The 25,652-nt window shown below is 42.4% G+C and overlaps 2 protein-coding genes across 4 annotated transcripts in view; both read right to left on the minus strand.

The window, feature by feature from the left end:
* The window catches only part of ca10a (carbonic anhydrase 10 (inactive)a), a 37,463-nt gene extending 24,378 nt beyond the window's left edge, over positions 1–13,085 (minus strand). The window contains exons 1-4 of one of the 2 annotated variants that reach the window (XM_089015772.1): positions 12,638–13,083; positions 10,277–10,351; positions 9,756–9,898; positions 76–261 (exon numbers count right to left, since the gene is read on the minus strand). In XM_089015772.1, the coding sequence (XP_088871898.1) occupies positions 76–261; positions 9,756–9,898; positions 10,277–10,351; positions 12,638–12,698 (465 nt within the window). In that variant the 5' untranslated portion in view covers positions 12,699–13,083. Of the gene's footprint in view, positions 1–75; positions 262–9,755; positions 9,899–10,276; positions 10,352–12,637 lie in introns of both variants that reach the window. The other variant, XM_089015771.1, reaches the window with a different exon arrangement.
* Positions 13,086–14,004: 919 nt separating this feature from the next.
* myo15b (myosin XVB) overlaps positions 14,005–25,652 on the minus strand; it is a 72,677-nt gene continuing 61,029 nt past the window's right edge. For both annotated transcript variants that reach the window (XM_089015624.1, XM_089015623.1), the window contains 4 exons: positions 24,897–25,030; positions 24,569–24,702; positions 15,797–15,934; positions 14,005–14,684 (listed from right to left, as the gene is read on the minus strand). In XM_089015624.1, coding sequence (XP_088871750.1) covers positions 14,598–14,684; positions 15,797–15,934; positions 24,569–24,702; positions 24,897–25,030 — 493 coding nt within the window. In that variant the 3' untranslated portion in view covers positions 14,005–14,597. The remainder of the gene's footprint in view (positions 14,685–15,796; positions 15,935–24,568; positions 24,703–24,896; positions 25,031–25,652) is intronic.

The raw sequence follows: 25,652 nt of genomic DNA on the forward strand, positions 1-25,652 counted from the left end.
TAGTTCAGACATAAAAAATGCTGGTTTTAGACATCCCATTCGCAGATGACACAGAATGACACACACTGCACTCACCTCTCCAGAGAAAGCCTGACCATTCAGCAGGTGTTCCGAGCCCTGGCTGTCTTCACTTCCAAAGTGTAGTCGAATCTCTTCCAGACGATGGCTGTACATCATAGGCCCGCCAGAGATATTAACCAGGTGCTCTTTGTCCAATCGTACAGAAACATGCCGACCTGTGTTGTACATTGTCCCCCTCATCTAATAAATAAAAAGAGTGGTGGGTGTATCCAGTCAGAAATATGAATAACGTGAAAACATGTACAACATAATTCAATTGATGTTGAACTTTATGTGAAAATGTACATAAATTAAAATGCCTTAAGACATTGTTGTTGCCAATTTGGAGAGGGGGACTGTCTCCAGTCCAAACAGGATGGTTGGTATCACCACAGTTTTATACACATTTCCTTTCATCTGAGCTGAAACTCTTCTATCACATATCACACCTGACATTTTTCTCCAGCCGTTCCTGCCCGCCTGCACACACTTCTTCAACTCTTTTGCACTCTCCATTGCTCTGGATAGTTGACCCCAAGTACTTAAAATCCTGCACCTTCTTTATCTCTTCTCCCTGTAACCTCACTCATTCACACATATATTCCGACCTTCATTCCTCTCCTTTCCAGGGCAAAACTCAACCTCTCTAGTATGCCCCCACCCGCCCTTTTTCCCTGCCCTCGCTGCAGATCACAAAGTCATCTGTCCAAGGAGATTCCTGTCTAATATCGTCTGTCAGCTTGTCCATCACCATAGTGAATAAGCAAGGCTCAGAGCTGACCACTAGTGGAGAACCACCTCCAACTTGAATTCGTTCGTCACACCAATAGCACACCTCAAAACTCTTACACTCATCGTACATGTCTTCTGACATAATTCTCTGTCACCACAGGCTTCTTCGTGCAATACCACAGTTCTTGGTACCTTGTCATACGCTCCAGATCTACAAATACACAATGCAGTTCCCTCTGACCTTCTCTATACTCTTCTGTTGTACTCTTTTTTTTCTGGCATGAAGTCATACTGTTATTCACAGATGCTCACTTCTGCTCTTAGTCTAGCTTCAACTACTACAAGTTTAATTTTATCACCATTCACACCGATAAGAATTGGAATAACGTGTGTGGATGCGTTCATATAACGAGACATGAAAATTATGGAAACATAACACAAGGAACTGGGATTTAATGCATATATCTGTAATCGTGGTAATATTTGGAATTTCATAAATAAATGAAATATACAAATTCTAGGCTAAAAATAAGGTATACGCCTATACCAGGGGTTGGCAACCCACGATGTTGAAAGAACCATAATTAACAAAATAATAATAATAAAATACAAATAAGTTTGGAGCTGCAAGAATAAGAATCATGAAACACTGGACGTGATGTTATTCTGTCCATTTGTGCCAATGGATGGTCCTCACATGAGATTAGCCTTGATGTTGAGAGTGGTGTGGGAGCTGTGCCTCAGGGATGGGAGGTTGTGAATTTGGGACATCGTAGATGACACACATCGTCTGTAGTGTGCCATCGTCAGTGGTGAGAGAGATATAGAGAGAGATGTAAAGATAGAGAGAGAGAGAAAGACAGATAGAGAGAGAGATAGAGAGAGAGAGATCTAGAGATAGAGAGATAGAGGTAGAGATAGAGAGAGGTAGAGAGATAGAGAGGGTAGAGGTAGAGATAGAGGTAGAGAGATAGAGAGATCGAGAGGTAGGTAGAGATAGAGAGAGATAGAGATAGAGAGAGAGATAGAAATAGAGATAGAGATAAATAGAGATAGAGAGAGATAGAGAGATAGAGATTTAGAGGTAGAGGTAGAGATAGAGAGAGGTAGGGAGATAGAGAGGGTATAGGTAGAGGTAGAGATAGAGATAGAGAGAGATAGGGAGATAGATTTAGAGATAGAGAAAGAGAGAGATAGAGAGAGAGATAGAGATAAAGAGAGAGAGATAGAAATAGAGATAGAGATAAATAGAGATAGAGAGATAGAGAGATAGAGAGAGATAGAGATTTAGAGGTAGAGGTAGAGAGAGGTAGAGAGATAGAGAGGGTAGAGGTAGAGGTACAGATAGAGATAGATTTAGAGATAGAGAAAGAGAGAGATAGAGAGAGAGATAGAGTTAGAGAGAGAGAGAGTGATAGAGAGAGATAGATAGAGAGATAGACTAGATAGACAGATAGACTAGATAGACTAGATAGACTAGATAGACAGATAGACAAGATAGACAGATAGACTGGATAGACTGGATAGAAAGTTAGACTAGATACAAATTAAAAACATCAGAAAGAAGGCAAACACACTATATATATATATATATATATATATATATATATATAGTGTTCTATAATAGCGACAGTGAGCCTTCTTGATGATTTTTTTTTATCTTGTCGAGCAGAGGTGTCCAACCTTTTGTGACCAAAGTCAGCAACACGTGGCTCCCGAGCCTACGTATATTTGTTGTTTCAAAATATGGTTTCTGCAGCAGGACAACATTCTTAACATTTTCCAATGCTGTAAAAATAGGTCAAATAAATATACAATGTCAACATTCCTGGCATCATATCCTGTAACACACATTTCTATTCGCAGGCCAGGATGCCAGGCACGTGGCTGTTGGAAAAAGAAATTGTGTTTCATGTCACAGAGGGAAATAGTAAAAGTGACAATCTGAATCAGAAGCATTTGAAAATGGTGCACTTCAGCTGTAGTACTTCACACGCTGTAGAAATGCATCCAGTGACTCGTTTATCTTCACTGCCGTCATGGGTCTTGCTCATTTTTGTGTGCCTGTGCGGTCACGGGCTGATATAGAGCAGCGATCCCCAATCTTTTTTGCCCCATGGACAGATTTAATGTTCAACAATATTTTCAGGGAGCGGCCTTGAAGGTAGGATGGGCAAACACAACAAGAAAATAATATGATACGACCTGCATGAAAACTGTGGTCTTATCGAAACACAATGAGCATAAATCATGACAAGAGGAACGTCCTTCCTGGCCAGAACACCCTCTGGCCAGTCACCAGTCAATCATAGTATCATTTGCCACTTGTGACAACAGCATCCTGGCCAGTACTGTACTGTACTGTACTGTATACTGTATCTGGAGCGAGCTGCATAAGCAAATACATTGTTGTGTTGATTTGATTGCAGTTTTATCAACACACAATAGCTGAAGGAGGAAAAGAAATGGATTTGGTTGCAGAGTTAAAGGCGTTTTCAAGAAAAGATGGACATTATTAAAAAAGGCCAGACAGCTCCGAATATGTCAGAAAATAGCAAAGATTGCAATTTTATTAGTTTATTATTGATTCTTTGCCATCCTGTTGTTCAATCTTCTGTGCGATGTGAAAGAGCGAGTTCTGACCCCAGATCATGAATCCACATGTTTATGGTAAAAACTCAAACAGTCTAATGTCAGTATTTCTCCCTTCACAAGTTATTTCCCGGCTTACGCGACTTTCTACTAAATCACACCACACTTTATTTACAGTGGCAGCTATGGATTGATTCCACCATACCACGGTCGGAGGCTAGATCCTCCCAGGATTCTGTGTTGATTTTTAGGCTCTTCATGTCTCTCTTGCACACATCCTTGAACCTCAGTTGGGGGCGGCCCGTGTTTCTTTTCCCTGTGCCAAGCTCCCCATAAAGGATGTCTTTGGGAATGCGGCCATCCTCCATTCGATGCACATGGCCCAGCCAGCGTAGTCTACGTTGCTTCAACAGGGTGTACATGGTGGGTAGACCTGCACGGGATAGGACTTCAACGTTTGTCACCTTGTCTTGCCAAGAGATGCCGAAAATGCAGCGAAGGCTCCTCAGGTGAAATGAGTTGAGTCTCTTTTCGTGGCGTGCATGTGTGGTCCATTTTTCACTGCCGTAGAGCAAGGTGCTGAGGACGCAGGCATTGTACACGGCCATCTTTGTCTACATGGTCAGATCATGATTTGTCCACACTCGTTTTGTGAGTCGGGCGAGTGTTGTAGAAGCCTTTCCAATCCTCTTGTCCAATTCTGTGTCAAGCGAGAGGTTGTCAGTGATGGTGGACCCAAGGTAGGTGAACTGGTGGACGACTTCAAGTTCGTAGTCATCGATGTTGATGACTGGTGTTGATGGGGTATCTTGCCCGAACACATTGGTCTTTTCCAAGCTGATGGTCAGTCCAAAGTTTTTGCAAGCTGGAGAGAAGCAGTCCATCAATGATTGCAGCTCCGACTGCTGGTGGGTTGCCACTGCAGCGTCATCAGCAAACAGCATGTCTCTGATGATGACCTCGTGAACTTTCGACTTGGCTTTCAGGCGAGCGAGATTGAAAAGTTTGCCATCTGATCTTGTGCGGAGGTAGATTCCCTCATGGGATATTCCAAAGGCATGCCTTAGAACAAGATAAAGAAGATCCCGAAGAGTGTTGGAGCGAGCACACAGCCTTGCTTGACGCCGCTGTGGATGCCAAAAGGCTCAGAGAGATTTCCATTGAACTGTACAGTCCCTTTCATGTCAGTATGGAATGATTCAATCAAGCTATGCAGTTTGGGGGGACAGCCAATCTTTGCGAGGCCCTTGAAGAGTCCATTTCTGCTGACGAGGTCGAAGGCTTTGGTGAGGTCGATGAACGCAATGTACAGGGGCTGGTTTTGTTCTCTGCACTTCTCATCCGTTTGTATTTGCGGCCCGCTTGGCTTCAATTACGGGGGTCATCTCAGCCGACTTGGCTTCAAACCAGTCAGGTGACTTTGTTGTCTTCTTCCCAAAGGTAGCCAGCGCAGTTTTGTGGATGGTGTCTCGCAGGGTTTCCCACTTGTCTGTGGCAAACATAGATATAGCTTTGTTCTGGAGATGGGCGTCATACTCGTTTTTGAAGGCCTCTGAGAATTGCTGGACAAGATATGACTGGGACATCGTACTGACAGCGATGCGAGGATTCCCCTGCTTTTTTGAGTGGTGGAATCTCTTTGGTGTCAGCCTGATCTTGCAGCACACCTGGGAGTGATCTGTGTCGCAGTCTGCACTGTGGTAAGACCGTGTGTGGAGGACAGTCTTGATGGCTGTTCGCTTGACAAGGATAAGATCCAGCTGATGCCAGTGTTTGGAGCGGGGGTGTCTCCAGGAGACTTTGGGCTGGAATTTGGTCTTGTAGAAGGAGTTGGTGATGCACAAGCTGTGGTAAGTGCAGAGCTCAAGCAGTTTCTGTCCATTCTCGTTCATCTTTCCTACTCCAAAATGCCCGATGCAAGATGGCCATGATTCGTTGTCTGCACCCACTCTGGCGTTGAAGTCACCCAGCAGGACAACTCGCTCTGTGTCGGGGATGTTCCATAGGATGGACGACAGGCGCTCATAGAACTCGTCCTTGGCCTCTGGGCTGGCTGACAAGGTCGGGGCATACGCACTCATGAGGGTGACAGGGCCTTCTGTGGTGTTGAGACGGAGGGTCAGGAGTCGCTCTGTGCCTTTACTGCCTGGTTCTACCTTATTCAGCAAGCTGTTCTTTACAGCAAAGCCAACTCCGTGATGCCTGTGCTCCTCAGGGCTTTTCCCTTGCCAGAAGAAGGTGTAGTCTTTTTCTTACAGAGTGCCCGAGTCAGCTAAGCGGGTCTCCTGCAGAGGCGCTATGTCGACGTTCAGTCTCTTGAGCTCGTTGTTGATGACAGCCGTTTTCCTTGTGTCACTGATATCCTGGAGGTCTTGTGTAAGTCCAGGCAGCATTGTGATGACGTTCCAGCATCCAAGTCTAAGAGTGGGGGTTTTCTTTTTTCTTTTGTTTCCATTTCCGTTTCTGGTCTCGTTTTCAAAATCAAAGGCGCCTGGTACTTTGTTTGACGAACTGCCTTTCGGATTTTGTCCTATTCCCTAGGTACCCTCTAAGGATAGCAGACCGTGACGGGACAACACCTTCTTGGCTGGGGGCTGCCCACCGACAGAAGCAACCCCTGGCGCCATGCACTACGCCAATCTACATGGCTTATAACCGATAAACTGTTGCTTCCCGATTTATTTCAACGTCGTGGGAGGAGGAAGCTGGAGTATCCTCTCCAGGTGTGGATGTGAGTGTAGGTGTATGTTGTGGACAGTGCGCCTGGGCGGTGTATTATGGAGAGCAGGTTGTCGCCTATGCAGCTTGCTCCCCCTCTCCACCATGCTGACTGGACCAAAGGAACAGCTGAGCTGATACAATTTGGGGTCAGTATGGTCGCAGGAGCTGCCGGAAAGGTAGCGGAGTTCGCCACCAGACCGCCTTAGAGGCTCCGGTCCGGATTGAGTTTGGGTTTACTCCCATAGGAACTGCCGGGAGGGGTTCACCGCCAAACCGCCTTGGGAGGTTCCGCTCACATGAGCATTTGGCTTTATAAAGCCTAACCCGCAAGGCAGCAGGAGACTCGTGGATGGCGGGGTCGTCTTTACACCCGTGTAGGTCTATAGGACAAAGCCACATGCCGGATATACAAAGTGCATAAGTATTACAACCCGCGTGGCGCATGTTATGCAGAGTAGGCTTGGTGCGTGGGAATCTCCCGTTGAGACAATTCCATATTTTAAGTAGGACACCTTAAACTGTCAATTGCATGTATCCTTCTTTTGCTTGAAAGTCGGAGGGCATCTTCCTTCTTCTGGCTGGGCTGGAACTTTCTAAAAAAGTGTTGTTTTTTTTATGAATGTTAGTAAATCCCCAATTTCAGTTTAAAGGACAAGCGACACCTCCGGACAAGTTGCGCCCATAATTTGTAAAATCACTTCAAATTCTACTGACCGCATTTTACAAAGATTTCACCGCATATAGCTATATTTTACGTTTTAAGACTCATACTTGTTTTCGGGTTGATGACGATGCCCTAAGTGACGTCACGGAGGGAACGCCCGTGACCGAGAAAGCGACACACAATGAATTTTGGGTACTTTTTTTGTCTGAAAACACCGCGTTGATCGCGAAATTAGAAGGAAAACTGCATGAATAACGCGATGGTGAATCGTTGTGCGTCACAGCCAATTTCGGCATCACACATAAAGAAAGAAGGTGTAAGTTTACACAAATTCCCAGCGGACAATTCAGCCCATTTCCAATGGAGCTTGTGCACCATATAGTGCATTTTCTGGGCGCTACAATGGATTCCACGCGGCTCGAATTGATACGGAAGGACTTCTTTAATCGATTGCAAACATTTATGCTTTCCTCTTCAGAACTATTTGAATCATATTCATAACTGAATGAGTAACAAGAGAGCATCTTCTCCGAATCTGAACTCTCTGAAGCCATTGTTTTGATTCTGGAGCAAGGCAGTTTGTGAATGAGTATCCTGGCATGACGTCACGAACAAAGGGACTTTCTGAATCTACCCAGTTCCGAGCTCATTTTGTGGCAGTTTTGGGACACTTTAAGTAATTTTTATTGGTGTTTTGCATTCGACTAAAAATATCAGCCTGCGTGTTTTGGGTATTTTAGATGCTATAAAACGTTTTTCTGATGTCAGTTAGGAAACGAAAAAATGGTGTCCTTTAATGGTAACCTATAACTCGACAGACAAATTAACAGAGGATCCAGTCATTTTTCAAATTAAAATGTCCACAATACAAACAGAGGTAATTCAAGTCATTTATTTTTCTATGTGGCCCCGTACCAAATGACACACGGTCTGTGGCCCAGGGTTCAAGGACTGTTGATATACTGTAGAGCAGTGGTCCCCAACCTTTTTTGCGCCACGGACCGGTTTAATGTCAGACAATACTTTCACGGCAGATAAATAAAACAAAATAAGACGTTTGTTTTTTTACTCATTTTGCGAGCTCACGGCGGGCTAATTTTAGCCGTATGTATCACGTGACCTAGACAAGCGTTTTGACATGCGTCAAGAGTAAGTCACAGACGGATGTAATCTGGTAATTTTTCATTGTTCATTTTATGTAAATGATTTATTCTTTCTGCGCGGCCCGGTACCAAATGACCCACGGACCGGTACGCGGCCCGGGGACCTCTGCTGTAGAGCATTGGTCATGGGTCGGCAACCCAAAATGTTGAAAGAGCCATATTGGACCGAAATAAAGAAATAAAATAAACAATCAATAAATATTTTTGGAGCTGCAAAAAAATGCAAGGCTTTTTCATGAAGGCCACACATGTATCTATAGTATCAGAATCAGAATCAGAATCAGAATCAGAATACCTTTATTCGTCCCGCAATGGGGAAATTTGCAGTCCACAGCAGCAATTGAAGAGGGATATATATTAGGGATATTAGCCTACCATCAACATAACCACAAATATACAAGCATAAATTATATATATATATATGCTACCCTGCCCCTTCCCATTGCCACACTCACCGAACTCTGAGTACACGCTACATGCTGTACTATCATCCTGAACTCTTTTTTTTTTGTTCTTTCTCATTTTTTTCTGCAAGATCTCACGTCAACCTTTTCTTGTTTGTTTTTGCATTACTACATTACGCCACTTTATATACGTCACTTTACATATGTCACTATTTCACTTTACATACGTCACTACCTCACTTTCCAGGTGATACTACCTCACTTTACATTTAGAAATTACATGTATTGTCTGTTGTCAATTGTATGTCTTTTTAGCCACGTTATAAGTGCCTTACCACTTACATTTACCACCGACGTCTCCGGACAAGTTGTGTCCATAATTTGTAAAATGGCTTCAAATGACTTCTATTGAGCGTATTTTACAAATATTTCACAGCATATAGCTATATTTTACGTTTCAAGACTCGCACTGAATATTCCGGAAGTCTTGTTTTTGAGTTGGTGACGAGTCCTCACGTCACTGAAGGAACGCCTGACCGAGAAAGGACATACCTTGCATCACCTCAATGCATTTTGCGCCACTTTGTTTGGTCTGAAAAGGTCGTGTTGATCCGTGTTGATGGCCAAATCAGAAGGAAAACACGTAACGTGATGGTGAATCTATTTGATATTCGTTGACAAAAATTGTAAGGACTTAATCAGCCCGTTTCCATGGAGCTTTGTCGCCATCTTCTGCCTCTTTTCGGTACTACATCCACCCGCCCAGATACCTCAAAATGACAGGGAATAACTTCTTTAATCGATTGCAAATATATATGCTTTCCTCTTCAGAACTATTTCAATCATATTCATAACTGGATGAGTAACAAGAAAGGATTTTTTTCCGAATCTGAACTCTGTCTGGAGCAAGGCAGTTTGTGAAGGAATATCCTGACGATACGTCACGAACTGGGAGCAGGACTTTCAGAATCTCTCCAGTTTTGAGCTCATTAGTGGCAGTTTTAGGCAACTTTAAGTCACTAAAAATATCAGCCTGCGTGTTTTGGGTATTTTAGATGCTATAAAACGTTTTTCTGATGCCAGTTAGAAAACAAAAAAAATGGTGTCAGTTGTCCTTTAAAATTGAATGACTGTCTGTCCGTGTTATTTTGTTGTTTGTTGTTTTGACTTCACGATGGCACCGCAAGACTTGCTGCTCTTAAGCAGCTCCTATATTTTGTTTCTCTACTTGTTGTTTTTCATTTTCTCTTCCTTTCATAACTTTGCTGATGTGAATGACTGATTGAATGATTTTCTCCAATGTGAAACAAATAGAGGTTGTCTCCTCTCCTCTCAGCAGCGGTGAAGGTGAAGAGCATACAAACTGACAGGAAGAGCCGACAAAAAGCAAACAGCGAAGGGCTGCAGATACACCCGTACCTTTTTTCCACCAGTGGTTAGTTTCATCGACGTGAGGAACGGGTCAAAGATCATGTGACTGGTCTCAATGTTGACTGGTGATTGCCTCTTGCCCACTGAGCACAAGTTCCAAGCTGAGTTTACCAGGCCCCAGAAAGAAGGCACTGCAACACAAAAACACCACTTGTGTCAAAATCTTGTTATTCAAAGGAAAGTTCATTGAAGTGGTTAAATAAAATGTATATCGAAAGTGTGGAATGACTGTTAATGTGGGTTAATAGCCCTTATAGCAGGGGTCTCAAACTCGCGGCCCGCGGGCCAAATGCGGCCCCCGAAAGGATATTTTGCGGCCCGCCTTGATATAAAAGATTAATGTTAGTGCGGCCCGCATGATTGATATGAATGAAACTTGTGTGTGGGGGAGGGAGGGAGGAAGAGGAAGGAAGGAAGGAAGGAAGGAAGGAAGGAAGGAAGGAAGGAAGGAAGGAAGGAAGGAAGGAAGGAAGGAAGGAAGGAAAATGTTTTACTTATTTGAATCTTACCTGGAACAAAGCTTCCCTGTACCACCTCCTTATATGCCCACCAGCCTTCATGAATCTTTAGAGGATTGTGCTGCGCTGTGAGATGAGAAGAAACCAAAAATTACCACTCGGGTGCTGATTTGAAACAAGTGACAAATGACACAATGTATTTTGAAAAACTACTTTCAAGAGTTCAAGAGTCACATTGTAGAGAATTCAGGCACTGGCATGCAAAAAAAAGTCAGGGACAAGCACATAGACTTTAAGTGTCACTTTATTAGTGACGGTAAAATTATTTTGGAGGACTATCCAATAGCAAAACCGACAATAAGGATTAAGTGAATACATTTGCAAAATTCGTGTTTGCGGAATAACACGTTTCTACATTAGTACGCAGTCTAAAAGAAAACAAATGTTCTGTGTGGTCAAGATAATGTGAGAGCAGGTAAGAGGGTGAAGACATGTGATCTTCAATCGTGTAGTGCATCCTTCGGCTTTCAAACGCTTTAGCTCACGAACTTTTCGCCTTGCGAACATTAAATTCGCGAGACGATAATCTTGACAAACCAACTAGTTTCGGGAAACACACGGAGCGCCACAATGGCTAGCGGACTAGTTTTCAGCGGAAGAACACCAAAAAAACACAACGGTGGCTAGCGGACTAGTTTTCCACACCCACTTTCTTTGAGTGCACACTGTGCAGATGTGGTTTGTTATCGAGTGTAGTACTTTTGCTTTTTTGGGTCCGAAAAAGACCCCGCCACAGGCTAGGGTTAAGCCGAAGAGGACACAAAATAAAATTGCGGTCGAGCAGAAGATCATCGAAAAAACACAAACGAGGTGTACGTTTGTGTGACTAGGCGTCCCACTTCCAGTATGCTAAGTCGGCCATTGCTACGTGTGGCTAAGTGTGTTTTTGTTCGTCATCCATTGACATCTACCGTTCCAAAGGTAAATAAACTTCTTTTCCTTTGGGCTTTTCCCATCAAGGAGTCGCCACAGCGAATCAGTGTCCTCCATCTTCAAAGGTTTGATTTGCATGTTTGTTTTGGCCAGGCTTTTACGATGGATGCCCTTCCTGACACAAGCCTCTGTATTTATCCGGGCTTGGGACCGGCACAAGAAGACACTGTCTTATGTACCCTTGTGGCTCCAGAACAAGCAAGTCTATGAACTTAATAAAGAGGAAGATGCTTAGTAAAAGACTCCCAAACACAAAATGGTCATCGGCATAGCAACATTCCAAAAAGCAAAACTATACTCACCATTTGATTACAATGCTCTGATTTTACTGTGAAATGGGCATCTCTTTCCCTACATGACGTCACAAAATAATTGATTTGGTCATTGTGTGAAATTCAGCCATTTTGTATTTCAGAGAATGGCCACCGAGGGGCAGTAGAGTACATGTATGCATATCATAATGGACATCGATGAGAAGGTTTCTTCAGCCGTCATCTGTACAATTTTGAAGGTTTCGGACGTTTTTTTTTTTTAATTGTACAGACGTCGGCTGAAGAAACCTTCTCATCGATGGACCACTCCTGTATGACTGAGTTTACACAGACATAATGGACATGTATGTATGTGTATCATAATGGACAAAGGTAAATAAAACGACTTTATTATACAGTACACTTTATTTCTTTAATTACAATAGCACATTTATTATACATAAAATAGGGTATATTTTGTGTAGTTTTAAGGCTCATTTAATGGAACATTATGTTTTATGAGGACCTGGGAACGGATTATTCTCATTTTTAATGGTTTCTTATGGGAAACAAATGTTTGGCAGACGAATTTTTCACCTTACACACACTTTCTGGGAACCAATTAAGTTCGTAAACTGAGGTATAACTGTATATTGCCTAATGTTTCCTTTCATTCTTGGTTGCTTTACCGTATATATTTTTAATTCTCTCACTTGTTCAATACTGTCAAACGAGAGAGGTTGTGTGTAGTTATTCCTGTTAATATCGCTAGATATTTGTTTTTAGACCCCGTTTGGTGATCATACTACTGCTGAGTTGTACAACCCTGCCACCAGCGGTAAAAAAAAAAAAAAAAAAAAAAAAATGCAGGAGACAGATTGAGGTGGGAAAGTGGGATTATGCCACCACTCTCCTCCCCAATATCATCTGCGCCAACACATTTGAACTGCAATCTTGCCAGTTTCTACGCACACAGGCAGACAGCAAGAAATGATTCGCAAAAGATGCGCGGATCTTATTTTTATTTTACGTGGGACTTTTTTCTCCCACGCTATTATGTATCAATATGCAGACACAGTCAGAAATATCGTCCACCATTTGATGGAAATTCGTTCATTTAATCATGAAGAGCAGGAGGACAAGATCCACAAACACATGAATGACTCACCTGTTATGCAGGCAATAAAACTGGCTGGGAGAATAATTAATAATCCCCCAAATATTTCCATATTTTATCTTCATTCCACGTTCACTGAAAAGATCCCAGATGTTCTTTCCTACGAGGTTGAATGGTGTCGTAAATCCCGTGCAACATATTCCGCATCATATGAAGTGGGTCATCAAAAGCCGTGATGAAACTGACGCATTGTCGACATTAAATAATAACCAAAGCGAAGTGGAAATTCCAAAGAGCAAAAAAGCACGGATCCAAGGTTCATGTTTTCCTCAGCGCATTCATCCTGCTGATTCCAATTGAAACCCGGCTGTGTTGTGTTATATCACCCCATTCGGTAAACAACGGGAAGACAGAAAAAAAGAAAGCTGAGAGGATCAGATTACTTGGAGAGCTCGAAAAAAACCGAGAGGAAGGATATTCGTCTCTGATGGGCCTTGTCGGAAATAACCAACGTCAAGTATGCATAGGCGACCAAGTCACTTCCGACTTGCTTAGTCAAAATAAAAGCATAGTCACGCACATTTTCGTGCAGTGGTCGGGAACCTTTTTGACGAAGAGAGCCATACAAGTAAAATATTTAGAAATGTTTTTCAGTGAGAGCCACACGCACGTGCGCGCGTACACACACACACGCGCGCGCGCGTACACACAACGAGCTGAAATGGGGGACAGACACCACCCATGGTGGGTGAGACGAGGATTTATATATACAGTAAAGTCTCGTTATATCGATATTCAAGGGAGTCCAAAAAATATCGATATAACCGGGACTATAGGGTGTGCGGAGTGATCTTCGGCGGAAGCACACGACCGAACAGCACCAGAGGTTAAATTACCAACAGTCCTTATGGAAGGTGACTCTCCTTCCATAAGCCATCAACGACCATCAAAAAGGTAAATACAACTTTATTTTACAGCACAGTTTATTTCTTTAATTACAGTCGTCATGTAATGCGCCTCTCTTTCCAAACAGCAATTCCCTTTGACCTTCGACCTCCAACGCCATTCCATCAAGCCATAAATGACCATCACAAATGTAAATAAAGTGACTTTATGATACAATATATTTATTATATATTTATTTCATTACAATACAATAGCAGATTTATTATACATAGAATAAGGTTTTTTTGTGCGTAGTTTTAAGGCTTATTTAGTTGAAAAGTATATTTTATGGAAACCCGGGAACGGATTATTCCCATTTTAATGGTTTCCTATGGGATTTTTTTTTTTTTTGAGATACACACTTTTCGCCTTACACACTCTGTCTGGGAACCAATTAAGTTCGTAAGTTGAGGTCTCACTGTATATATATATATATGTGTGTGTGTGTGTGTGTGTGTGTGTGTGTGTGTGTGTGTGTGTGTGTGTGTGACTCTAACAAGATTAAGAATAAGAACCACTGCTCTCTATAGGAATTGACTGTAAAGTGAGATCGGCGACCACACACAAATTAACATTGGATTTCCATTGTTTCATTACTCATCTAAACTAAACTAAATTACGTAAACGTGTCATTGAAAATCAAAACCAAAAAAAATCTCATGTTTCATTTTATTGAGTTTTTTATTTACCTTTTACATTGGTAGCATAGGGGATTAATATAAAATGATTTGTTCAGATTTGATTTCAAATTTTAATGCAAAACTGAAACATTTACTGTGTACTGTAAATCAATCTGGAATTTTAATTTGTGACACAATTGCATTTAAAATTAACAGATGCATCTGTTTTACCATCCAGAGGTCCAGAGTTGTTTCCTGGCTTCGGCCTTGCTGTGTGCAGTTTGCATGTTCTCCTTGTGCCTGTGTGAGTTTTCTCTGAGTAGTCTGGATTCCTCCCATATTCCAAAAATATTCTTGCATGATTAATGGAACACTTGAAATTGTCCTTAGGTATAATTGTGAGTATGAATTGGATACATTCGTTTTCAAAAGAATGTGGAGTGTGTCTATTGGAAATTTAAGACGGAGCGGTCATTTGAAGGACGGATCAACGCTTCCATTCTCGTAGCAAGAATGTGACACAGTTCTTTGGCCTAAAAAGATAATGAAGACGATGAACAAAAAAAATTAGACAGGGCTCAGCTTGGATAAACATACTGCATGTAGAAAAAAAACAGACATCATACACACTTTGTATTTACAATACAATTTATCATTTCATCGTTTTAAAAAGTGGACAGAATAAAGGCTCTGCATGGTTGATACGGCACTGCGACATTATACTCAGTTGTAAAAGGGCAGAGTGGCCTCCTCAGTTTGGGAAGGAAATCTTGCACCAGATGGAATAATTTTGTGACTCTTGTGCATGACCAATTGGAAATAGAGTCAGAAATTGGCAACCACCGTTGAAGGTTGTCATCAGTGCCCGTACGGGTTCACCGCGATCATAACATCACTGCACTTACAGGGCGAATGACACATCATAGCAAAGTGTCATAGCTTGTCATAGGATCTTTGTTTTTTCCCCCACCTTCACCCAATTACAATTTTGGTTTTAATACAAATAGTGTCCAACAGGTACATATGGCTGAAACGGCCGGAGTTTAATGTCAAGTGTGATATGTGATAGAAGAGTTTGAGCGAAGGATGAAAGGAAAGGTGTATAAAATGGTGATGAGGCCAGCAATGATGTTTGGACTGGAGACAGTGCAACTGAAGAAAAGACAGGAAGCAGAGCTGGAGGTAACAGAGATGAAGATGTTGAGCTTTTCTTTGGGAGTGACCAGGTTGGATAGGATCAGGAATGAGGGACAATTTATATTAGAGGCTTTAAGGTGAGGTTTTAAATTTCCCCATTGCGGGACGAATAAAGGTATTCTGATTCTGATTCTGATTCTGAAGAGATAGTCAGAGAGGACAGACTGAGATGGTTTGGACATAGGAGAGAGAGTGACTATATCGGGAGAAGGATGCTGAGCCTTGAACTGCCAGGCAGGAGACCGAGAGGAAGACCAAAAAGGAGGTTTATGGATGTTAACAAAGAGGACATGACGGTAGCTGGTGTGAAAGAAAAGGATGCACAAAACCCGGTTAGATGGAGGACACTGATTCGCAGTGGCGACCCCTGAAGGGAAAAGCCAAAAGGAATAGAAGAAGAATGTATATATTGCAATATTAGCCAAAAAGAAGTAATTTAAATCAGCACCTGTTTGAGATGAATTGTTATTTTTTGGGGCCCATGTGGTGTCCCATAACTGATCTCCATTGATGGTAGTCCTTCATTTTTGGGTCGCACAGTGCGCATCGACTGAACATCTGTGAGAGGGATTTGAAACACTTTCTCCTGCAAAAGAATGAGATACAGATTTGAAAGGAGATCCATTTAACAAATGCAGGGCGAGCAGTTAAGGTAACCTGTAAAGCCACCCAATGAATATTGAAATGAAAGCTGTGGGCAGCAAATCCCCACTGACCCCCCACGAGCCCACGTGGCCAAAGTCGGTCTTGTTTTGGAGTTGGATGCAAACACTACAGTGTGAATAACATCTGGCATGTCAAAAGTGTAAAAATGTCTCTGTGCTTATTAGTAATAGATATACACTTTATATATATATATATATATATACAGCCATACCTCGGTTTTCGAACGTCTCGGTTCTCATCCCATTTGGTTTTCGACCAAAAATGTCCTATTTTTTTTATGCCCCGGTATACAACCGAAATTTGGTTCTCAACCAAACTGAGTGCATCTTATTAGTAATAGATATACACTTTATATATTTACACACACACAGATATATACATTGATGCCTCACTTTACGAAGGCTTTAGCTCACGAACTTTTCGCCTTATGAACATTAATCGCGAGAATATAATCTTGGCATATGAACTAGTTTTCAGCGGACGAACCACACCACAGCGTCGCGTTGGCTGGCGGACTAGTTTTCGGCGGATGAACACCAAACCACACGGTCGAACAGCGGCACGTTGGTTGACGGACTAGTTTTCCACGCCCGCTTTGAGTGCAGACGTGGTTTGCTATCGAATGGAGTACTTTTGCTACTATGGGACCGAAAACGACCCCAACACAGGCTAGCGTTAAGCCAAAGAGGACACTGGAAAATTACAGTCGAGCAGAAGAAGGAGATGATCGAAAAACATGAACGAGGTGTGCGTTTGTGTGACTTAGCGTCCCAGTACGCTAAGTTGACCATTGCTACGTGTGGCTAAGTGTGTTTCTGTGTTGTCTAAGCAATGGTCTCAGGCAATAGAAGATGTTGAAAAACGGATGTTCATTTGGATTAACGAAAAGCAGTTAGCAGGGGACATTGTGAGTGAGAGTATTATCGCTGAGAGAGCACGGCAATTTCACTCGGATATCATCTAAGTCAAAGTCCGCTTTATTGTCAAATATGCTAATATGCATGACATACAGCACAGATGAAATTACTGTCTTCTCAAGAGGCACGTACATCAACGACCATCACAAAGGTAAATACAGTAAAGTCTCGTTATATCGATATTCAAGGGAGACCGAAAAAATATCGATATAACAGGGACTATCGATATATCCGATCCTGCGCCGAACTGCATTAAACAAAAGCCGCCAAAAGAGGGCAGCCAAGCGCCATATAAGAAACGGAGCTAGCCATTAGCTCCCTTTTTTGTTCCCCCAATGTTGCCTCAAAATGGCACATATAATTCTTTAATGATTGTAAACATGTATGCTTTAATCTTCAGAACTACAGTGTATTTGAAACATATTCATAACTGGATGTGTAACAAGAAAGCATATTATCCGAATCTGAAGCCATTGTTTGGATTCACAAGCAATGCAAGACGTCTTGGCGTGAAGTCATTTTTATTTGCATTTGAATAAAAAGTGACATCGGCTGTCCTTTAATACACAGTATGGAATGTTAATAATTTTCAAAATCATCGCGCTTCAGCAGACAAAACAAGAAACATTGTTGCATTCATATACAGTACAGTGGGCATGTACATAACACAACAGGGAAACTGCAACGCTTACATCTTACTGTATTATGTATACAATTTAAAAAAGTCATCAATCTTCTTCTGCTTCCCATTTTTACCTTTTAACACAAACACTTCAATCTCGTCTGCTACACACGAGCTAGCGTTGGAAAATGAAAATGGCTCTGCTACACGGGTGCTGGGCACGTAACCAAGTCACCTGACCAAGTCGACCAATGGCGCGACTGATGACGTGACACGTAACCAAGACATGTGACCAAGTTGACCAATGGCGCGACCGATGGCGTGTCACGTGACAAAGTCACACGGCCAAGTCGACCAATAGCGCGACCGATGGCGGCTCATGTGACCAAGTCGACCAATGGCGCGACCGATGGCGGCTCACGTAACGACACGTGACCAAGTTGACCAATGGCGCGACGGATATATCGATATAAACAACAAAAATGGCCGGCCGGCGGGGGATGAAAAGGAGCACCGTAATAACTGGATTATCGTAATAACCGGGTATCGTACTAAACGGTACTAATTATACATAAAAAGACTAGAAATGTGCAAGGGAAATGAAAATAGTATCGTAATAAGCGGTACTATCGATATAACCGATATCGATATAACGAGACTTTACTGTAATACGACTTTATTATACAGTAAAGTTTTTTCTTTAATTACAATCTAATAACATGTTTATTATACATAAAATAAGGTATATTTTGTGTCGTTTGAAGGCTTATTGAGTATAAAATTATATTTTACGGGGACCTGGTGGCGGATTATTCTCATTTTTATTGATTTCTTATGAGAAATAAATGTTTGGCAGACGAACTTTTCGCCTTACACACACTGTGGGAACCAATTAAGTTCGTAAACTGAGGAATCACTGTGTATATATATATATATATATATATATATATATATATATATATATATATATATATATATATATATATATATATATATATATACAGCCATACCTCGGTTTTGGAACGTCTCGGTTCTCATCCCATTCGGTTTTCAACCAAAAATGTCCTATTTTTTTATGCCCCAGTATACAACCGAAATTTGGTTCTCAACCAAACTGAGTGCATCTGAATGCATCACTCTACTACCCTCTGCTTCCTTATACGTCACTTCCTTATATGTCATGTCTTTCTCATTGTGACCGACGCATTAATATTGTTGTTTTATTTTTTGCGAAAATGCTGACATATTTGGTTACGATCTCCTGAATAGTATGATTTTAACGCAAGCAGAGCATGGTTTGAAAAGTTAGCGTTCCCTGTGTTTGTCCAAAGACAGTTGGGATAGGTGCCAACACGCCCCGTGGCAGAAAGAAAATTACTAAAAATAAAAGTTTGTTTTTATAGTATTTTACACATGACCTGCTCTATTATGAAGTTTGTATCCGGTTTATGCGATGAAATAGTTAAAAAGTTCTTTTCTAGACTTTGAACGGACCAAGGTTTTTTACATTGATTTTAATGGAAAGTGCTGTTTCGGTTTTTGAACAAATCGGTTTTTGAACAGGTTTCTGAAACGGATTATGGTCGAAAACCGAGGTATCACTGTATATATATATATATATATATATATATATATATCAGTGACGGTCCGTGCATTTCACACCTAGGCCTTCAGTGAAGTCCTACTTAGTCCGAACAAATATCCCTCGTAATACCATAATTTATGACACAACGGCTGGAGATATCATTTACAAAAGCACACGCACGCAGTACTGGGCGTGGCATCACCTTAATCGTCGTCTACAACACAGGCTATTTTCCAGAGCAATTACAGATCAATAAATCTGCATCAGCAATTAGAACTTGTCACTATACGTGATACTGCAAACATTTAAAAATAAAAGGAAATTTAAAATCATTTGTCCACAAAGTTTTATGAAGTCCACCAAGAATATGCAATCTTTAACAAGATTGTACGCTAAATTACAAAATGTCAGTTTAATATAAGAAAAACAACAAGACGTTCACAAAACAAACTATTTGTTGAAAATAAAAGTAAACAAATCTTTTTCATTTGTTCTTGAGAATAGGCTTCCCGACATGCGACAGCGAGTTGTCCTCTCCTTCAGCCATTGCGAGTTAAAAAAGCGAGTAGATATACTGTTTCTGTTAAAGTTTCCGGGTCTGATCTGTTGTAGCTTGGTTGATTTGGTGTGTCCACTTCCGGGACGAGCGGACGCTGGCGCGCTTTGGCTGCCGCTGCTTTCCCGGGTAATGTTTTTTACCTGTTTTTTACCTTCTTTTAGCCTTTTAAACCTCTTTTTAGCTTTTTTATGGTTCACGAACCTCTGGATTTACCAGACAGTCACCAAACGAACGTTGGCTATCGATCCATCTCATGATTCCGGTCGCTTATCCGGATCACTGACGAAGCCGCGTTATCATCTCCACCCACCTGTTCCCGCTGTCGAGGGCTACCTGGCCGCTGCCTCCCTCTGGGTGTTGCTGGTGAATATCATGGCGCTTCTCCATCGACCTGTTGGGCGGCTACAGTACTCGGCGGCGGAGCTGCTGAAGTTCCGCTCCCGATGGACGAGCGTGCCACCGGCGATTCTCCGGTTTCCGGAAATCGCTCGTCGCCCTTCACGGAGGTATATCCACCGCGGATCACGTCGAGGCTTTCACCTCGATGGCTCCAAGGATATCACCTCCCTGTGGTCATCCGTCCGCCAGCCGCGCAGAGGGAGTAGCCGCACGATCGACCACCGTATGTTAGCCGGCCTGGCTAGGTCGGCTAATGCGCCTCGTCGTGGGGATGCCACCAGCGTCAACTTCGGCCTCCTCAACGTCCGCTCGCTTACGGGAAAGGGGTGTCTTATCCAAGACATTCTAATTGACCGTAAGCTTGACTTTTTTTGTATAACTGAGACTTGGCAAACGGCGGGAGACTTCTCCGAGCTCAATGGCGCAACTCCACCAGGCTTTGTTTACATTGCTAAGCCCCGCCTCTCAGGCCGCGGAGGTGGACTTGCGATACTTTACCGCAAGAACTGGAGAATCCTTCAAGTTCCTATCCAGGAAACCCAATCTTTTGAATGCCTTGCGTGTAAAATTTCTGGACCCTCACCCACTATCATAGCCACTGTATACCGTGCACCAAAACCACATTGTGACTTTCTAAAAGAATTCTCTGAGGTCCTCACACACCTCTCCACCCTGTCACCGAATGTAATTATTCTCGGAGACTTCAACATCCACATGGACAATTCCACTCTTCCCCTCACTAAAGACTTCACCTCCTCACTCGACTGCCTTGGTCTGCACCAATTCTCGGATTTTCCCACCCACATAAAAGGCCACACCCTGGACCTCATCTGCATGTCTGGCCTTACCCCTAAGAATTGCACAGCTGATGAAATCCCTATAACAGACCATTTCCTGGTTTCATTCAATGTTTCCATCGCTCTCTCTCTCCCCAAACCATCCCGTGTCATCACATATCGCAACATCAAGGACATCAACGTTGCCACCCTTGCTGAGATGATTGCCACCCTGACTCTGGACCACAACTCTTCTCCTGATGAACTTGTCTCCCGGTACAACGCGGACCTCACGAACACCCTCAACGCCCTTGCTCCTGTAAAGTCCCGGTCTGTTCAATTTACCCGACCTGCACCCTGGTTCACCCCCCATCTCCGCTCCATCAAGACAAAGACTCGCCAACTTGAAAGACTTTACAGAAAGTCCGGGCTCACTATCCACAAGGACATGTATGCAACTCACCTTACCCTTTATAAGGACTCTATCTCACGCGCAAAATCGCTTTATTACTCTGGAGTCATTGATTCAAATTCTGGTAACTCACGGGCCCTCTTTTCCCTCTATCACAAAATCACACAATCTCCTATCTCTCTCCCCTCACACTTTTATTCCTCTGAGACATGCAACACTCTGCTGATGTTTTTTAGCGAAAAGATCAACAAAATCCATCAGCACCTCGGGTCCTCTGTCCGCCCCCCTTCTCCCAGCCTTTCTACTCCTTCAAAACTTTTTTCCGCTTTTGCACTCCCCCATCCCTCTATAATCTCAGACATTATCACTAAATCCAAGAACTCCTCCTGTCAACTCGACCCCCTCCCCACTATCCTTATCAAGTCCTCTTCTCCCATTTATTTCTACCATTATTCACTCCTCATTATCAACTGGAATTGTTCCTATCCCACTCAAAACCGCAGCTGTCACTCCAATCTTGAAAAAACCTGGCTCAGACCCAAACGATTTCAACAACCTACGTCCAATTTCCCACCTTCCATTCATCGCCAAAATTCTTGAAAAGACAGTTGTTTCCCAGCTTCACTCACACCTCACTCACAATAACCTCTACGAACAATTCCAGTCTGGTTTCCGCCCCCGCCACAGTACTGAATCGGCTCTCATAAAAATCACGAATGATCTTTTTATGGCAGCCGATGCCGGTTCACTCTCCATCCTCATTCTTCTCGACCTGACCTCAGCTTTTGACACCATTTCCCACCCTATCCTTCTCGACAGACTTTCCACCCTAGGCATCACCCACACCCCACTCCGCTGGTTTCATTCCTATCTCTCTGATCGCGCACAATTCATCCAAATCAACTCGTTCACCTCACGGTCCTCTCCGGTGTCCTCTGGTGTGCCTCAAGGGTCTGTCCTGGGGCCACTTCTCTTTATTATCTACCTACTTCCTCTTGGCAATATTTTCCGTAAGTTTGGCATTCACTTTCACTGCTTCGCGGATGACACCCAACTCTACCTCTCCAGCAAACCCGACGCTTCTCTTCCACCTTCATCCCTCTCATGTTGCCTCTCAGAAATTAAATCCTGGCTTTCCCATAACTTTCTCAAGCTCAACAGTGAAAAAACAGAACTTCTTCTTGTCGGTACCAAATCCACCCTCCACAAAACTAACAGTTTCTCCCTCACCATTGACAGTTCTACCGTGTCCCCCTCCCCTCAGGTCAAGAGTCTGGGTGTCATCCTCGATAGCTCACTTTCCTTTCACTCCCATATTAATAACATTACTCGGTCTGCTTATTTCCACCTCCGTAATATTAACCGTCTCCGTCCCTCGCTCACCCCTCACTCCGCTGCTATCCTCATCCACAGTCTTGTCACCTCCCGCATCGATTATTGCAACGCACTTCTCTTCGGTGTCAATCAGAAATTTCTCCATAAACTCCAACTCGTCCAAAATTCCTCAGCCCGGATCATCACTAGAACCCCCTCCTTTCACCACATCACCCCTGTACTCCAGCAACTCCACTGGCTATCGGTTAAACATCGTATCGAATTCAAAATACTTCTGTTTACTTTCAAAGCCATCCATAACCTTGCCCCTCCCTATCTTTCTGACCTGCTTCAAATCTCTCATCCTCCCTTCACCTCTATGTGCCCTCTGCCCGTCTCACCACGATGGGATGCAGAGCTTTCAGCCGCTCTGCTCCCAAACTCTGGAATTCACTCCCACCCAACATCCGTAATATTGACTCCCTCCCTATTTTCAAGGCTCATCTCAAAACCCATTTGTTTAAAATTGCTTTCAATGTCTAATTCTCTCTGCTATTTTATTATTTATCATTTTACTTATGGTTTTACTGTTATGTGCTGTGTTCTATTGTTTTTATTGTCAAGTGTCCTTGGGTGTTTTGAAAGGCGCTTGAAATAAAATGTATTATTATTATTATTATTATTGCATAGCGCCGCCTCCGCTGAGGGCTGAGGTAAAGTGAGTATCCAATCACAGGACGCGTACGTGTCATGTTCAACGCGAGGCCCTCGAGCTGGCCTTACTGTGCCAACTCGTGATCTGATTGGCTATCGCAACTGTATATCAACTACATGTGTCGTTCATGTACAGCGCAGACGCCCTCATTGTTGATTCTGAAGGCATCGGTCAGATTTCATACAGCGTGGCGACACAAGCCAGCTGAATTCTGATTGGATTAAAAACTCTGACCTAAAACTACAACACTGAAAGGAGCATAACCAAATGGATATAATATAACATCAAGAAAACAGTATGTAGAATAATTATATATATATTTAGAAAAAAAAAAAATATATATATATATATATATATATATATATAGTGTGACCTTGGCTTACGAACTTAATTGGTTCCCAGACAAAGTGTGTCAGGCAAAAAGTGTGTATCCCAAAAATTTATTTCTCATAGGAAACCATTAAAATGACAATAATCAGTTCCCAGGTCCTCATAAAACCTAATTTTCTACTTTCTAATTTTCTAAGCCATAAAACTACACAAAATATACCTTATTTTATGTATAATAAATGCGCTATAGTATTATGAATAAAGAAATAAACTGTACTGTACAATAAAGTCATTTTATTTACCTTTGTGATGGTCGTTAATGGCTTGATGGAGTGGAGTGTCCGGTTTCCTCGCTCGCTCTCTCTCTCTCTCTCTCTCTCTCTCTCTCTCTCTCTCTCTCTCTCTCTCTCTCTCTCTCTCTCTCTCTCTCTCTCTCTCTCTCTCTCTCTCTCTCTCTCTCTCTCTCTCTCTCTCTCTCTCTCTCTCTCTCTCTCTCTCTCTCTCTCTCTCTCTCTCTCTCTCCTGAGCTATGATAGTTAAGAGGCAGTAAAGGTGTGTCACATTACTCCGCTCTACACCTGCTCTACTACAAAAGTAGGCGATGATTTCCTTTGAACAAACTCCCAAGTCTTGTGTCTTTTCACCATTGGCATTGCCAATTCGTTGCTCATCATGGTGTGCATGTGTAAATGTGGCCGTGTTTGAAACGGGATGATCATGGGAGGATGGCTGGGCTAAAAATAGATCTTTGTTCCAAAATGTTGGAGCACCCCTGTTCGAGTGCATGCGGTTGAATTTACCTCGCAACTTTTCTGCGTTTCCCTTCAACCGTGCGCAAATGATAAACATTTTGAAAGCCTACCTTAAGCTGATTTGAGCCAAAACAACATTCAGATTGCAAAACGACATAATTGACATTCTGTACCTGTTTTTTAGGATGAAGAAATAGCACTCCTTCATGGTTGACACTGATGATGCAAGGGGAAGGACATCCACGTTGGCTGACTTTCTGGGCCAAGTAATTGTTGGAGCCAAACAGATGTTGCTCGGTCAGAAGTACTGCCAAAAACAGTCAAACAACTTGATTTCATTTTTTTTATTTTAAACAGATTCTTTTCTTACAGTGTATTGTAGGTGTTTCAAATACCTGACATGTTAAAAATTAGGTATCAAGTAGACAGGATGACCTTAATACAAACTTGATTTCATGTAATTCGAGAATATGAGGAGAGGAGAAGCAACGTTCTACTAACCAATAAATTGTATTTTGGCATCAAGTGGGCTGAGAGATTTCATGGCGTCTATCTTGCTTAAACAGAGAGAGAGGATGCCTTCTATTTTCGTTTTCTTCTCCTCCCGAGTTGGCAAGTATTTCTTGAGTTCGAACCTGACAAAGGAGTACATAACGCATTCAAAAATAGAAGTCTCTGTACCATTTCAAAAATGTATTAAAAATGCAATTGATAGATTGTTATTCAGATTTTTTTCTATTGTATTCAGCGTTCATTCAGGGTTTTTTTGCGTGTATTTCAGTGACGTGCAGTCAGGGGAGGCAGGTGAGGCTGTGCCTCACATGTCATCATGGAAATATCAAATGAAAAAATAAATTAAACACTTACATTTATTTAGTGATTTGTACTTTAAAGTTCTTTTCCATTTAACTTGACCATTTTTTTTTTTTTTTTCTAAATCGTTGAATTTTCACATTTGTCGTTCAAATACTAAGTAGAGACGAGCGGTGAGGCAGCAGCCAGCTGAGCCTCACCATGGATTGCGCAATGCTCTGCAGTGACACCGCATTGCTGTCCCTCTGCATATCGCTATTAAAGTGTTCAAACACATTTAGTATATGAACTAAATGTTTACAGTTTAGCTGGTGTGTATAATATAGAGTTACTTTACATTATAAACACTGTACTGCAGCAGTGTTTGAAATAGTGTTGGCCCGGGGCGTACAACTTTTACGTCAGGCGTACAACTTTCAAAACGTCTCGGCCCGGATGGCCAAC

The sequence above is a fragment of the Hippocampus bargibanti genome, linkage group LG15 (assembly GCF_051943395.1).
Source record: "Hippocampus bargibanti isolate YZ-2025 linkage group LG15, ASM5194339v1, whole genome shotgun sequence".
Taxonomy (NCBI): domain Eukaryota; kingdom Metazoa; phylum Chordata; class Actinopteri; order Syngnathiformes; family Syngnathidae; genus Hippocampus; species Hippocampus bargibanti.